The sequence below is a fragment of the Panicum virgatum genome, chromosome 7K (genome assembly GCF_016808335.1).
Source record: "Panicum virgatum strain AP13 chromosome 7K, P.virgatum_v5, whole genome shotgun sequence".
Taxonomy (NCBI): domain Eukaryota; kingdom Viridiplantae; phylum Streptophyta; class Magnoliopsida; order Poales; family Poaceae; genus Panicum; species Panicum virgatum.
In genome coordinates this window covers 13,181,601-13,195,202 of record NC_053142.1, presented here as the reverse complement: position 1 = coordinate 13,195,202, position 13,602 = coordinate 13,181,601, and the positions used below count along the sequence as shown (strand labels likewise).

At 46.1% G+C, this 13,602-nt stretch overlaps 1 protein-coding gene across 1 annotated transcript; it reads left to right on the top strand.

Annotated features, from left to right (window-relative positions):
* The first annotated feature begins 2,500 nt into the window (after positions 1-2,500).
* Positions 2,501-7,595, top strand: LOC120639819 (LEAF RUST 10 DISEASE-RESISTANCE LOCUS RECEPTOR-LIKE PROTEIN KINASE-like 2.4). The gene is made up of 3 exons (XM_039915760.1): positions 2,501-3,719; positions 4,200-5,262; positions 7,315-7,595. Exons 2-3 carry the CDS (start codon positions 4,229-4,231, stop codon positions 7,334-7,336), a joined length of 1,056 nt encoding a protein of 351 aa, XP_039771694.1. The 5' UTR covers positions 2,501-3,719; positions 4,200-4,228; the 3' UTR covers positions 7,337-7,595.
* Positions 7,596-13,602: the final 6,007 nt, after the last annotated feature.

Sequence of the window (13,602 nt, the reverse complement as noted above, 5' to 3'; positions counted from 1 at the left end):
CACCGGAGTGGACTTGGAGCGACCGTGGCGAGCGGTCTCCGCCGGAGCGGGCCACCGGAGTGGACTTGGAGCGACCGTGGCAAGCGGTCTCCACCGGAGCGGGCCACCGGAGTGGACTTGGGTCGTTGCTGACGATCCGATGAAGCATGTTACCGGACCTCATGGTAAGATGCAAAGAAACCAAGCCTTATACTAGAAGGGAGCCCGGGACTCCTAAAGACAACAGACTCGGATACTAGAGCACTTGTATCAGGGTAGCGAAGTACGTAAACTTAGGGTACATTACCAGGCTAAGCTACGCGGATCTTCTCTACCCCAAGATACAAATACCACTTCTCCAGAGCAGGTCCTTAGGGGTCCGGACTGCCTTCCAGCTAGAAGGGGTGTCTTCACCTGACCACAAGCCAGCAACTTAACTTGGATTGTTAGCAACAAGGGAAACTCCGTTCAAGAGGAAAGAATAGTTAAACCAAGGCGAATAAATGTAATCAGGATGGAGCCTAGGTAAAACTGAGAAGAAAATCTCCTTTATTATTGTGGTTGTCACGGTATACATCAGAGGTCGGGATTACGAGGTCGGACCTCCACCGCTCCGGACCGCTTTTTGCCTGTTTGTGTGATAGGGCCAGAGGTCGGGTTTACAAGGTCGGACCTTGACCGCTCTGGACACACACGTATGTGCCCACGTTTTTACAAAGGAGGAACTCTCTCTTTGTCTTTTCTTAGGAGTAACCTACGGCTGCATGCTATACAGCGTGTCCTTCTCCGGTTGGAAGTGGTGCGACCACTCCCGAATTCTTCATAGTCGTCGGAGGCGAAGGCGCCGTGGATGTGCCTGAACCGCATCATCCAGCATCACCTCGGGAGCTCGGGGGATCCCTCCTTGCCTAAGAGCTGTCACATGCTTATATGGCATGAGACAAATTCTTTGGCTTTGAGTGGGAGAGGCCCCCAGCCGTCGTCGTCGTCTGCGGATGGAAACCAGACGCCCTTGCGCAGCAGATGGACCGGACGTGGAGCGCGGAGAGGTGCGGTCGTTCGCCGGCTTGTCCTTGGTGCTAGCGCCAGGGGTCCCCGCGCCTGGCGACGGGGCCTTGTCTGCAGCAGCACCGAGCTACGCTGAGGCAGATCTCCGGTGCTGGCGACGGCCGGACGACACGGCCAACTTCCTCCAGGATGGCCGTCGGCTCCGGGCTCCATGTTGAGAGAAAGCCTTGAGCCGACGTCATGCCGTCGGAGAGGAAGGATGGCCGTTGCTTGAGAGAAAACCTTGAGCCGACACTGGGATGGCGCGGGGCAGCACGCGACAGGCGTCGCCCCCGCACACCACCGTGCCGGCTCTGAGGCGTCGCAGTGGCGACGCACAGCAGGCGCAGCTGCCGTGCACCGTCGGACCGAGGGCGCTGGCGCCCCAGTGCCACAGCATGCGGCGTGGGTGCCACCATGCCCCTCTTCATCTTCTTGTCCGTCGTTGCCGAGGATGAACACGGCCCCAGAAGCCTGAAGATCCAGCCAGCGCCTATTCTTCCCCACAGACGGCGCCAAAATGTCGTGGGGTTTCTAGGGGTACCCACAGCCGGGTGGCGGAGCGCACCCGCCTATTCCCCTGTGAGGGAGTACTCGGGGAAGTACTAGGCGATGGGGCTGAATCTATGCTGAGACAAGGACTCAAGAACACACGATTTAGAGTGGTTCGGGCCGCCGGAGCGTAATACCCTACGTCCACTGGGAGATGTTTTGTTCTTGGTGGTGTGTATGAACCTATCCTCTGCTGGCCTTGGCACTCACCCAGCCTGAGGTCTTCTAGCGGCGCCCCCTCCTTTTATAGATCAAGGGGGAGCGGATACATTGGACGTTGGGCCCCGACAAGTGGGCCCAACGTGCTGTGCAGCATACTGCGCAGAGTACTTAAAAGACAACAGTGGTTACGAATCTTTTCCTCCGATATGCGTACTGCTGCTCTTCTGACCCAGGGGGGTCTTCCCTTGTCCCGTCAGCTAGGTGCCCGTTGGAGTAGCGTAGCTTGCGGCGTGGCCTGCTGAGGCTATTATGTAGGCGTCATAATGGGCGAAACCGAGCCGTCGTATCCATCTGCTATGGCAGACTGGCAGGCGTGGCGTGGGCGGCGCCAGCGGCTCCACTACCTTGGTAATACGCGATCAATAGTGTCCCCTGGTCAATGAAACGCCTCGCCTTCTGCTACAACAATGCGGACGTCCATCTACCACAATGAATGCAGCGGTGGGTGAGGCTTAGTAAGCGGCCTTGTGCCTGTAGACACGTGTCGGCTCCGGACCGCCCTGAGGCAGGGCGTCGACTTCTTCCCTCAGAGAGGGGTCCGGTCACTATACAGGTGGTCCAGGACCCCATGCGGGGTCCGGGACTCCGCGGGGGTCCGGACTCCTCAGGAGGTCCGGAGCCCCAGCAACTTGCGTTTGAGTGCCTGCCTCTCTCCCGGGACACGTGGCGTCTCCGGACCTTCCCCAGTTCGTGGAACAGTTCCGGATTGTTGTCGGGGGAACAGGACTTCGGACCGCAGGGGTCCAGCTGTTTGGATGTAGTCAAGGATAACTACAAAGGCCCTTGCCTAGACACAGCAAGAGGGGGTACCCCAGTCCTGGGGTACCGACAATATCTTATACAACTCAAATTATACTTTGAGGTTTCCACAATCTTAAGTTTTATATACACTGAAATATATTTGACATATTTTTTCTGTATCTATAGTTCACAATAAATGAAATGTAGAAGTTTCACTTTTTTGATTTGTTTTGCTATATTTAAAGATTTAAATGAGTTTTTAGAATAAAATAGAGATTATTTTCAAGGGTGGATGATTATATCACCTGCTCCTGCAGATCAATTTGTGAGTTAATATAAAATAATATCATACCTCATATTGTCATACGTAACTGTGTGCTGTTGTGGAGTGGAGGGTACACTCGAGGATTGAGGTAAGCAGTTCGAATTCCGGTTTGCGCAAGTATGCTATTTTGTCAAAAAGTTATACCAGGGGCTTGTGGTGGTAGCCGGTTGGTTGGTTTTTTGTTTCTCATTTTTTTCATTTTGTTGTTTTGAGTTTTTTTTTTAATTTTTAATTTTTTAGAAATTGATTTGTAGGGGCGGATCATGACCTACCCCTGCAAATGGATGTCTAAGGGCGGGCGCATTACTCATCCCTGCAAATAGCATTTCTAGCTGTGAGAAACAGGGACGGATACCGCACCCGTCCCTTGAAATATGTTTTTACCCACCCTAAAAATGTTTCTATAGTTCTGTATTCAGATTGGATACTCGGTTAGCCAGGCAATCTTAGATTGGTACCGGATTATGTTTCCACCCGGTACTAATATGGGAGGATCCATTAGTACCAGGTGGTAACACTACCCAGTACTAAAATGTCCTTTTAGTATCGGATGGTGTTACCATCTGGTACTAAATACTCCAGACCCTTTGGTTCACTCCCAACATTAGTAGTAGGTCTAGTCCATACCGGTACTTTTGAGGTGGACCAATGGCACCTTTTCCACTAGTCAGATGCCTACAATGCTAAAACCCTAGCCACCACAAAATCCTAGTTGTATTCACAGTCACCTGCATATGACGCCCGTGAAGTTCAATTATATTGGCAGGCTCTGTATTGTTAATTTTTGGTGTATGCATATTTCATTTTGCAGAAGCCAAGCTCAAAAAATTTCGCTCAAGGGTGGCATTGACAGGTATTTACTCATAACCTTCTGATGACTTATTAGCATACTATTAAACATGATGTAAAAGAATTTTTTACAAATTTTTGATTGAAGCACAAGAAATTCAAATAAAAAAATAAAAAATTATCATGGGTCATGTGTCAACAAAGCGCATTTAGCATATTTGTAAGGAATAATATAATGCATAAATTAATTTGCTAAGCTGCCAATTTTCTATAATGATATATTCATATTCTAGTTACTTACAATGCTTGCTAGAAGCATTACAGTAGTGATACAGTTGCTTTAATTTTGAGGAGAAATAATTAAGTACTCTGTGATAGATATTCAACATAATTGTTAAAGTTGATCATTCTACAAAGATAACTAGAACTGGGTTCATGATAATTGTATCCATGTTCTCATGGTAGGTAGGTAGTTATATAATAATATTAATTTGGAAAGGTGTAAAGTTTGTTTCTCATTGGTCACAAACTTTCTTTTTACTAGTTTCAACTGTTGCGGGCATTCTCTTGGTCATGGTTTGTGGTGTGTTTGCCATCAAGATCCATATGAGTAGAAAGTTTCAATCAATCATTGGAGTGAACTCCATTCATGAAGAGAACATTGAGGAACTACTAGAAAGCTATGGTTCCTTAGCTCCAAAGAGATATAAATATTCACAACTAAAGGAAATAACAAGATGTTTTAGCGAAAAACTTGGAGAAGGTGGCTATGGCATAGTATATAAAGGTGTGTTACCAAGTGGCATGTTTGTTGCGGTCAAGTTCCTCCACGACTTTACAAGAAACGGAGAAGAATTTGTCAATGAGGTTATCAGCATAAGAAGGACATCTCACGTTAATATTGTTACCCTGGTTGGTTTTTGTTTGGAGGGATCAAAACGAGCTCTTATTTATGAGTATATGCCTAATGGGTCATTGGACAAATTCATTTATGATGAGAATTCAAAAGCAAGTCTTGGATGGGATAGGCTCTATGATATAGCAATAGGTATTGCAAGAGGTCTAGAGTATTTGCACCGTGGCTGCAATACACGCATCATACATTTTGATATTAAACCACATAATATCCTTCTTGCTGATGATTTTGTCCCCAAGATTGCTGATTTTGGCTTGGCTATGTTATGCAATCCAAAGGAGAGTTACCTATCAATGGCGGGCATGCGAGGGACAATAGGATTCATTGCCCCTGAAGTTTTTGCAAGGAGATTTGGAGTAGTTTCTACTAAATCAGATGTCTACAGCTACGGAATGATGCTTCTTGAGATGGTGGGAGGAAGGAAGGATCTGAAAGCAAGTGTTGATGATTCTACAGAGATATATTTCCCAGACTTGATCTACAGCCATTTGGCTGAAGTAGGAAGCTTGCACTCATTTGATATGGCAGGAAAAACAGAAGAGATGGCAAGGAAGATGGCCTCGATTGGCTTGTGGTGTATACAAGTGTGTCCTATTTCTCGCCCAACAATGACCAAGGTTTTAGAGATGTTCGACAAAAGCGCTGATCAACTTGAGATACCATCAAAGCAACACTTCTATTCTGCTATAGAGTATGTTTTTCTGCAACTTCATATGAAAGCAACTTATTTATAAAGATTTTTAGAGAATTACTCACCTGCATTAGTTTTGAATATTATGCATTTACTTGAACACCAGTGACAATAACTAAGGATGCAAGTGGCTGGATAGCTAATGGTATTCTTTTAGCTAACTGATTAGTCACAACTTACGATCTAGATAATTATCCTTTTAATTGACTTGATTATGTGAAGATGACATTCTTATTTTTAACAAACTTTTGATTAGACCCAATGGCCCAAAATGGCTAGGACTTGCATCCCTACTCAAAGCAGAAACTATGCATCATATATTTCCATACTACTATTTATTGCATGAGAATTTTTATAATAATTAAAAAAATGAGAGCCGTCCATCCGAGAGCATCTCAAAGAGTCTAGCTATCCGCTCTCTAAAATGAAAGGAACCTAAATCCAACATACTCTTGAAAGATGCCTCTCGCTATTCCTCTAGCTGTCTCCGTTGCTTTGCTCGTCATAAATACCGACGCTCTCAGCTCAGTATCCATCTGTTCCAGTGGGCCCCATCCCTCTGCCGAACTCCCCGCGACCGTGTGCCCTGCCGCCGAGCACCCTCCGGAGAGTGCCCTGCCACTGCGCGCCCTGTCATTGCACGCCCCTCCGCGGAGCTCGCCAGCCGTCTGTCGCGGCGGCCCCGCCGCGCGCCCCTCCGCGGAGCTCGCCGACCGGCTGTCGCCCCCCCCCCCAGGCCGTGGGCGCAGGTGCTTCCTGCTGCTTGTGCAACCGATAGAAACAAATCAAGAACGTGGTCGATCTTGCGATAGGAAAATCAGAGCGCGAGATCGAGTGGAGAGAGGCCTCCTGGTGGTGCTTGCCTCAGTGGAGGGAGAAAGAGGGAGGCGCATGGGCTGGGAGGCTGCTGCTTGCTCTGAATGGAGAAGGGGAAGGATCGGAGGTGGCTGGTGGCGTTGGGGAAAAAGAAGTGGAGGGCCGAGAGAGAGGTGCTGCTGGTGGCCGTCGATTGGAGAGAAGGCAAGGCGCTGGGTTGGAGCTCTTGCTTGCTGTGCGTGCTCGGTGGAGAAGCACGGCAACGACGACCTAGCCGGTGCCCGTATGACCACAACGCCCTCCGCCGAGCGCCCAGCCGCGGAGCTACCCCGCCGCGCGCCCCTAGGCCGGAGCTCACCGGCCGGCTGTCACGGCGTGCGGTGCCGAGCAGACCAAGTAGGACGAGAAGCCAGGGGAATGGGAGGGAACGAAGAGTGAGATTAGCTAGTCTGTTGGAGTATACAAATTATAGAGAGTGGAATTTAGTTAGACTTTTGGAGATGCTCTGACTGAATTGTACGATGGTTAAACTAGGAAGTTAGGAATTGGGACGAATGAACAAACGAAGAAACGGTTAAGATTTGGGATGCAGGAGTCATGCATTCCAATCTAAAGAAGTACCTAGCTACATTATTAGCCTGACCGGGATCAATTTCTGATGAGCCGATGCTCAGCACCGTGCATGCATACACACACGCGCAGATCAAGCAGCATAGAAGAAGAGAGGTTAGCTAGCTAGCTGTAACCAAGCGCGCAGCTGCGAGATCGATCGAGATGGATCGAGCGAGCAAAACTGCCGAGGTTTGGGCGGGTATATATAGAGATTAGTTAGTGGTAAGGTATGATGATGCTACAAGGCTATAGCTATCAAGAAGATAGCCATGTTTGGAGGCGGCACGGAAAAATTAAACAAGACGATTGGCACCGAGCGCTGCGGCACAAAAGACCTAGACAACGGAACAGTTCTAACTCTTGACAAATGGAAAACAGTTAAATTAATTACTATCATACCCTTAACGTAATTAATTGGATTTTTGAAAATACCTCCTATATATAGATCAACAGCCAGAAAAAATTCAAGCATCTGAAAGTGGCCTCTGGTATACTTTACAATCATGGTAATAGAAGCTTTATTGTCATAAACCAAGTTTGATTTAGTTTATTATCATAAGGATAGTACTGCATGCTTTTTTGGGCACATTTCATACTATTAATTTACAGTTAAATAACATGCAGGGAGAACGCACCTGAGGTCTGAGGAGCCAACTTCAGCGCTATAAAAGAGGAAGCCACGAATCCACAACTCAACCAAAGATCCTGACTATATTTAATTTATAAGTGCTCCCTTGTGCTGATCCTCTCAGAGCGGTGCCAAACGTGCCAAATAAACAAGAACTGTAATAGAATGATTAGTCAAAATATGTAAAAAAATGCAAATACCATATTTATGTAAAGAAAATTTATTGATAGATTGAAATTTTGTGATTTGGTATGTGGAAATTTCTTTGTCAGCTACACATACATATTTTTATTTATCTACAAGACACTACATAGAAAGCTTTTTTTTAGCAATGATCTTGTGCACAATTCACTTTTTTTAAGTGTCCTATAGACACTACAGTAAAATGGATCATTACCAACTAGATGTTCAAAATGGTGGACTAAAACACGTTGGCCATTGCAATTTGCAAATAGCCCCATAAAAAACACTGCTAGCCAAAATGCTACCTGTTAATGCAGTAAAACAGATGAATGCTTTCAAAACTGTCTGATTATTTTTCTCAGATGCGTTCCTTCTGCCACCGTCTGAAGTTTAGTTGGATAAAAAAGACGGATCATACTTGTCTGTTTGATATATCTTTTGCAGGCAGCTGACCTTTTGCCCATCGGAGTTTGGTGCCTGGTGTTTATTATCCAAAAGTTTTATTTAGTCACCTTTCTCTGGAGCCGTCTGTTTATGTTACCAATGCAACCAGATAGAGTATTAACGTTCAGTTATTTGGCACGAGACGATTTCTCATTGACTCCTTAGAGATGAGAAACATCGAGAGGTATGTTCCAGTGCGCAGGGTAATCCTGGCTCTGGATCTGGCTGCCTACGATATCGTGTCACATTTCGTCCATCTCTTCTCTCCGTTCTGCATGGAAAATGGAACAACAAGACCATTAGTGATTGTGTGACAACATAAACCGTTTGGACTAACATTGTTTGCCAGTATACAAGGCATAGTCTAATGGATACAAGATTGATGAACTTGGGAGATCAGATCACCTCAAAGTCCGGTCAAGCATATGTGTTCAAGACTCAAAAACACCAGTAAGTACCCCAAAACATCATAGAAGTGAAGCCCGGACAAAGGTCCATAAAGAAACAAACTCAAAAGTCAAAACATGTGCAAAACCTCATTGACCCAAAACCTCATTGACACATTTGACCGATTCATTCATCATTGAGGGGCAGAAAAGCGCCAGACCAATCAGTGATCAAGGGAAATAGAAGCAAGAGCTACTGGAGTGACCGATCCATTCCATCATGTCCACCGAAGGTACCAATGGACCGGTCGGTGGTCTTGGCAAGCAGGGGGCCAAGCTTTTTTTTATGCAAAGCACAACTGCACTAGACAATATTAGGCAAATGGCCCAAAACAAGGTCCTTTACATAGTCTGGGGCTTGGCTCAAAAACACTTCAAAACCAGAGGACAATACATACGCTCCATGGAATGCTAAGCAATCTGCCACTTTATTACAGCTTGGATTACACACAGAGACAGTACAAAAGGAAAACTCTACATGCATAATGTCTCGCATCTGATGCACCGAACCACCAATAGCACTCCGATCAATGCAGCTTGATTCGATAGCAGAAGCAAGGACTGTAGTGTCCATCTCCAAGATTATTCGTGTCATACCAAGACGTGCTGCTTGAAGGATGCTCTTATACGCTGCAATAGCTTCAACTTGCAAGGATGCTGCTGCATAGATGATATTACCTGCCCCTGCAGCTAGAACCTCACTGCTACTGTCTTTTACAACAAATCCCCAACCACCTGATTTGTTACTCGGATCGAAAAAACCCATCAGAATTAATTTTGTAAATGTCTGCAGTGGGTGGTTTCCAACTATTCTGGGCCACTGTTGGCACTCGTAAGCGTAAAAGAATTACTCCGCAAACGCTCAGAGACCGATTGTAGCTTTCACCAGGGAGTATATATACCTGGGATATCGAATTCATGGAATGGTAAAACACGACTAGGCCTAGAACTACTCATCTGGACCCACCAGGGGAGATCAAAGAGGTAAGAGGAAAGAGGGTCTTATCTTCAGATAGCCTACTAATCTACCTAGATAACTTGCTGTTTACTAACTTGATCTACTTCGGAGGCTTCGGATAAGGACTCAAACTGGGGTGAGAAGGGAGTCCGACGTCAGTCGACAACTACTGCTATGAAAGCACCCGAACATAGTGGACTATAAAGGATGGACAGGGTTGTCACCACTTGCCGCCTACCACAACAGTTCCGTGGGGTGGAACACAACATGAGATGACTAACCAAGCCTAGGTAAAGAGCACTCTCAGATAGTAGAACTTGCTACTTACACAGACTCAAGATCTCGCCGATCAAAGAGAGCAACTAACAAGTAAGGCCGAGATATTCGGCTTCGCTGCTTTAGCTTGGTTTTAACCAAAGCTCTCACCTCACACTCTCCCTATTGTACACTAAGGAAGTGAGCTAAGAAACTCTTCTTCTCCAATGGATGGTGTATTGAGAGTGAGGGGTGGAGCTCTATTTATAGTGTCTTGACATCGGTACTTGGCCGGTGCATGGCTTGTACGCGAGATCTTCAGTGTCCTTAACATCCACGAGAAAGGAGAGCACCAAATGCTGCAGAGTGAGGCTAGCTGGCCTCCCCTAGGCTGGCCGGCCTGGGATTGCCGTGGCACCGCCTTTTCGTGGACACTCCTTATTGCCTCCTGATGTCGGTAAACGGTTGCTTTGGTGCAACACAGATAGTTGTGGGGCCGGTCGGCCTAGCTCTGACTCGTCCTGGCCGTTCGTTGCACCGACATGTTGATCAGTGGTTGCTCATTGCTCGTTAAACTAGTTTGGGTCTTGATTCTGTGTTTTGTCACTACATGTGGATCCAACTTGTCATGGCTCAAGCCTTTTGGTCTTGATTTGTGCATTTCGCACGAAACCATGGCTTGCATTTGCATCCATGAGCACTCTGACCGAAGTTGAGCCAGATATTCAACTGGGTATAGGCCGGCCGGCCTAGGATTGCTCTCATTTTGGCCAAATTTTGTACATTTAGTTCCTGCATTCAAGTAATCACCAAACCTTGTGGAACTTGCATGATTATGGCCTTAAATATATGAAATCCAAAGGAATGTTGGGGTAAAAATCATCAAAGTCAACCGCCAACACACACCCACGCCTAGACTTTGCTCGTGGCCAGTGATAAAACCCTGAAATGTTTAAATGTAAAGCTTGAAACTTTGTCTTCATCTCTCAAAAATCAATTAAGTTTCAATAAAATGATAGAAACTCAACTTGCGCAACTTGCTACTTGTTTATCTGCCGTTGAAAGCAGGAAGATCCCGGGGCAACCCGGGACTCCCGTAGAAAATGTCAGCATCGTGTCTTCGGATGGGGTAACCCATCCCGGAGACCACCATGCACAAACCGTGCAGGTAGGTATAATCCCCCAAAGAATGACTCTTGGGATGGCCTGGTGGCAGCAATGCAAGAGGATCCAGGGGTCCCCATGATCCGTTCCTCAATCTACGGCAGACACTACGAGCAATACCTTTGCGATCTGGGGGCAAGTGTGAACATCATGCCCAAGGTATAGTAAAAAATATGCTGGTATGAGTCAACGGTTCCTTGATCCTTGCCAATTTTATGGTGATGGACATGGAGGGCGACCTCGGAATTCAGCTTATACTTGGGCGGCCATTCCTAAGGGCTGCTAGGGCAAGGATCGACGTGGGAAGTGGAGAAATCCTCTTCCATGTCAGAAAAGAGGACATGTTCTGCAAGTTCAAGCACAGGGAGGAGCAGCACTTCCTGATATGTTAGGACAGTGACGGGCGAGTACTATGGGGTGAACCTCTACCCCAGCCAGAACTTCGACCTACCACATCCAGAATTAAGAGAAAAACAAAGAAGGTGTGGTGGAGGGTCAAAAGTTCGGCTTCGTCCCATTCTCCAGGACAAGCCGACGGATGGTAAGTAACGTCGAAGAAAAGTCGTGCACATCAGACTTTAAAAGATACGTTCTTGCCAAAGGTAAATTGGTATTTAACTCATTTTTGCTTTTTCCATCATTTTAATTTTTCACCTCTACATGTTTAAATTTTTAATTTTTCCACTACATGTTTAAATTTTTTCCACTACATCTTTCCAACACCTTTTCCCCTTTTTATAAAAATACCAAAAATATTTTCTGAGTTTCAAAATTCTTTGGGAAAATATTTTGAACATCTTTTCGAGCAAAATTTGGCCGATCACCCCAAGGTCATCTGTCATATGGCCATTGGGACACATGAGCCAAAAGGAGGGACCCCACAGGTTGTCCGCCACCCAGGAGGCCGTTGGGTGGGCCCATGCTTTTCAAACAGCTTCATAGCCATTATGCCCGGCCTCTCCTCAGGTGCACGCACCATTTGGTCTTTATATAGAGGCCGAGAGGGAGGTGTGAAGCTCTCATGCTCACTCCTTCACTCACTCCCTCCCTCTCACAAACTTTGATCGGTTTTCATTGGATTTTAGCCCAAGTTTAGTTTCAAGAAATCTCTTTCTCTCATTTCTTTGCTGCAAGATTGTCTACACACTTGGAGGAACAACTTTTGGGTAAGAGTTTCATTTTGATTTCACAAACGTAACCCGAATTGAGTTGTTCTCATTCATTCTTGTTCGTTCTTGATGCAAGCATGAGAGGTGTAGGTCGAAAATTTTTTGGAGCTTTCAAGAAGATGACAGGGTCAAGCTCATCCTGTTCATGGCATGGGTCAAGCTCCCATCATTCTCTCAAGAACCTACACCAACACCAACCACGATGGACTATGAACAAGATGAACAAGAAGAACAAAGTGAGGAGCAAGCTAAAGAATCACAAGCCGAGGACATGGAGTCATGGAGATGGATGATGATGATACACCATACCTCGACTTGTGAGATGACCGCGAGCGACAAGCCTATGCCATGATCAAGCATTGAGACTTTGGTCATACCAAAGCCTTCGATTCGGACCTCCTCCAGAAAACAGGTATGAACATTGACTTCTCTCATGTTTGGCATGTAGATGGATGGGATGACTTTTTCCCGTTGAGGAAGATGGTTCGCTCCCCCTCACCATCCAGTTTCTTTGCACTCTTCGGGAGGTGGACGATGGTGTTTGTCTTCCCTTGAAAAATACTAGCTGCGATTTTAATCGACATGAGTTTTGGGGTTTGATATCAGGTCAAGTTGTTCATGGCAAGTTTGCACCTCAGTGCAATGAAATTCAAAATCCGACTCTTCATTTGATGCACAAGTGGGTGGCCATCACTCTCTTTCCAAGAGATGATCCAGGAACAGTGTGCAACGATGAGTTGATGATATTATACGCTATGGTCAACAAGATCTGAGTCTCCTCTACGAAAGCAATGGCTTACAAATTTTAGGATGATAGGTCCGATTGAGTGTACTTATTCGGTAACTTGCATCACATCAAACATGGGAATTTTAGACGGGAACTCTGTTCCCTTCATTGAGGATCCCTGTGCTTTAATCGATGAGACTTATCTGGTTCAAGGCCACACAGTTAAGAAAGGCCTGAATGATTCCTTGGTTTTCTTCTCTCTTGGTGATACAAATGAGATCCTGTTGCCAAACGCGGGGTATCATTTGTATAATTGTTGTTCGCTAACCATTCCTCTTGTTCCACAAGAGGAAGCCCGCAGGCATAGTATTTTTGGCTTACCTGGTAGGACCACTGTTGGCGCCTACCAATGCCACCACTGAATGACAGCGATGACAATCGCAGACGCCAAGGGGGTGACAGGTATTTCATGAACCATGAATAAATCCGCAAGCGCACGGAATACCGCTGTAGTATTTTACCCGGGAGTATACCGGGGTGTCATTTATATTTCCACGGGGAAGGCGGCGACTGGAAGTACATAGGCTAGTTTATGAACTGATCAAGATTGGATATTCAATTGTATAAATAGGGGTAAGATAGATAACATGGTAGGAGATAGTGTGACACACACACAAACTATCCTTAGAGATAAATAAATAAAAGATGCTATAGGCAGGGAGAAAGGTAGAAGTTAGAGCACGAGTCAGATGTGCTAGACTAGCTATATCTATGCTATGTTATGGTTATATTGTCAAAGATTAAACTAGTACAATAGGGAGACCGCTCCTCTAGCTGACGGGAGAAGCCCGTTCACCTAGGCGGCTTTATGTACCTCCTACCCCCCAATTCGAACGTGGAGGATTACTAGGGCTCGAAGAGGGCTGTCACCACCTGCC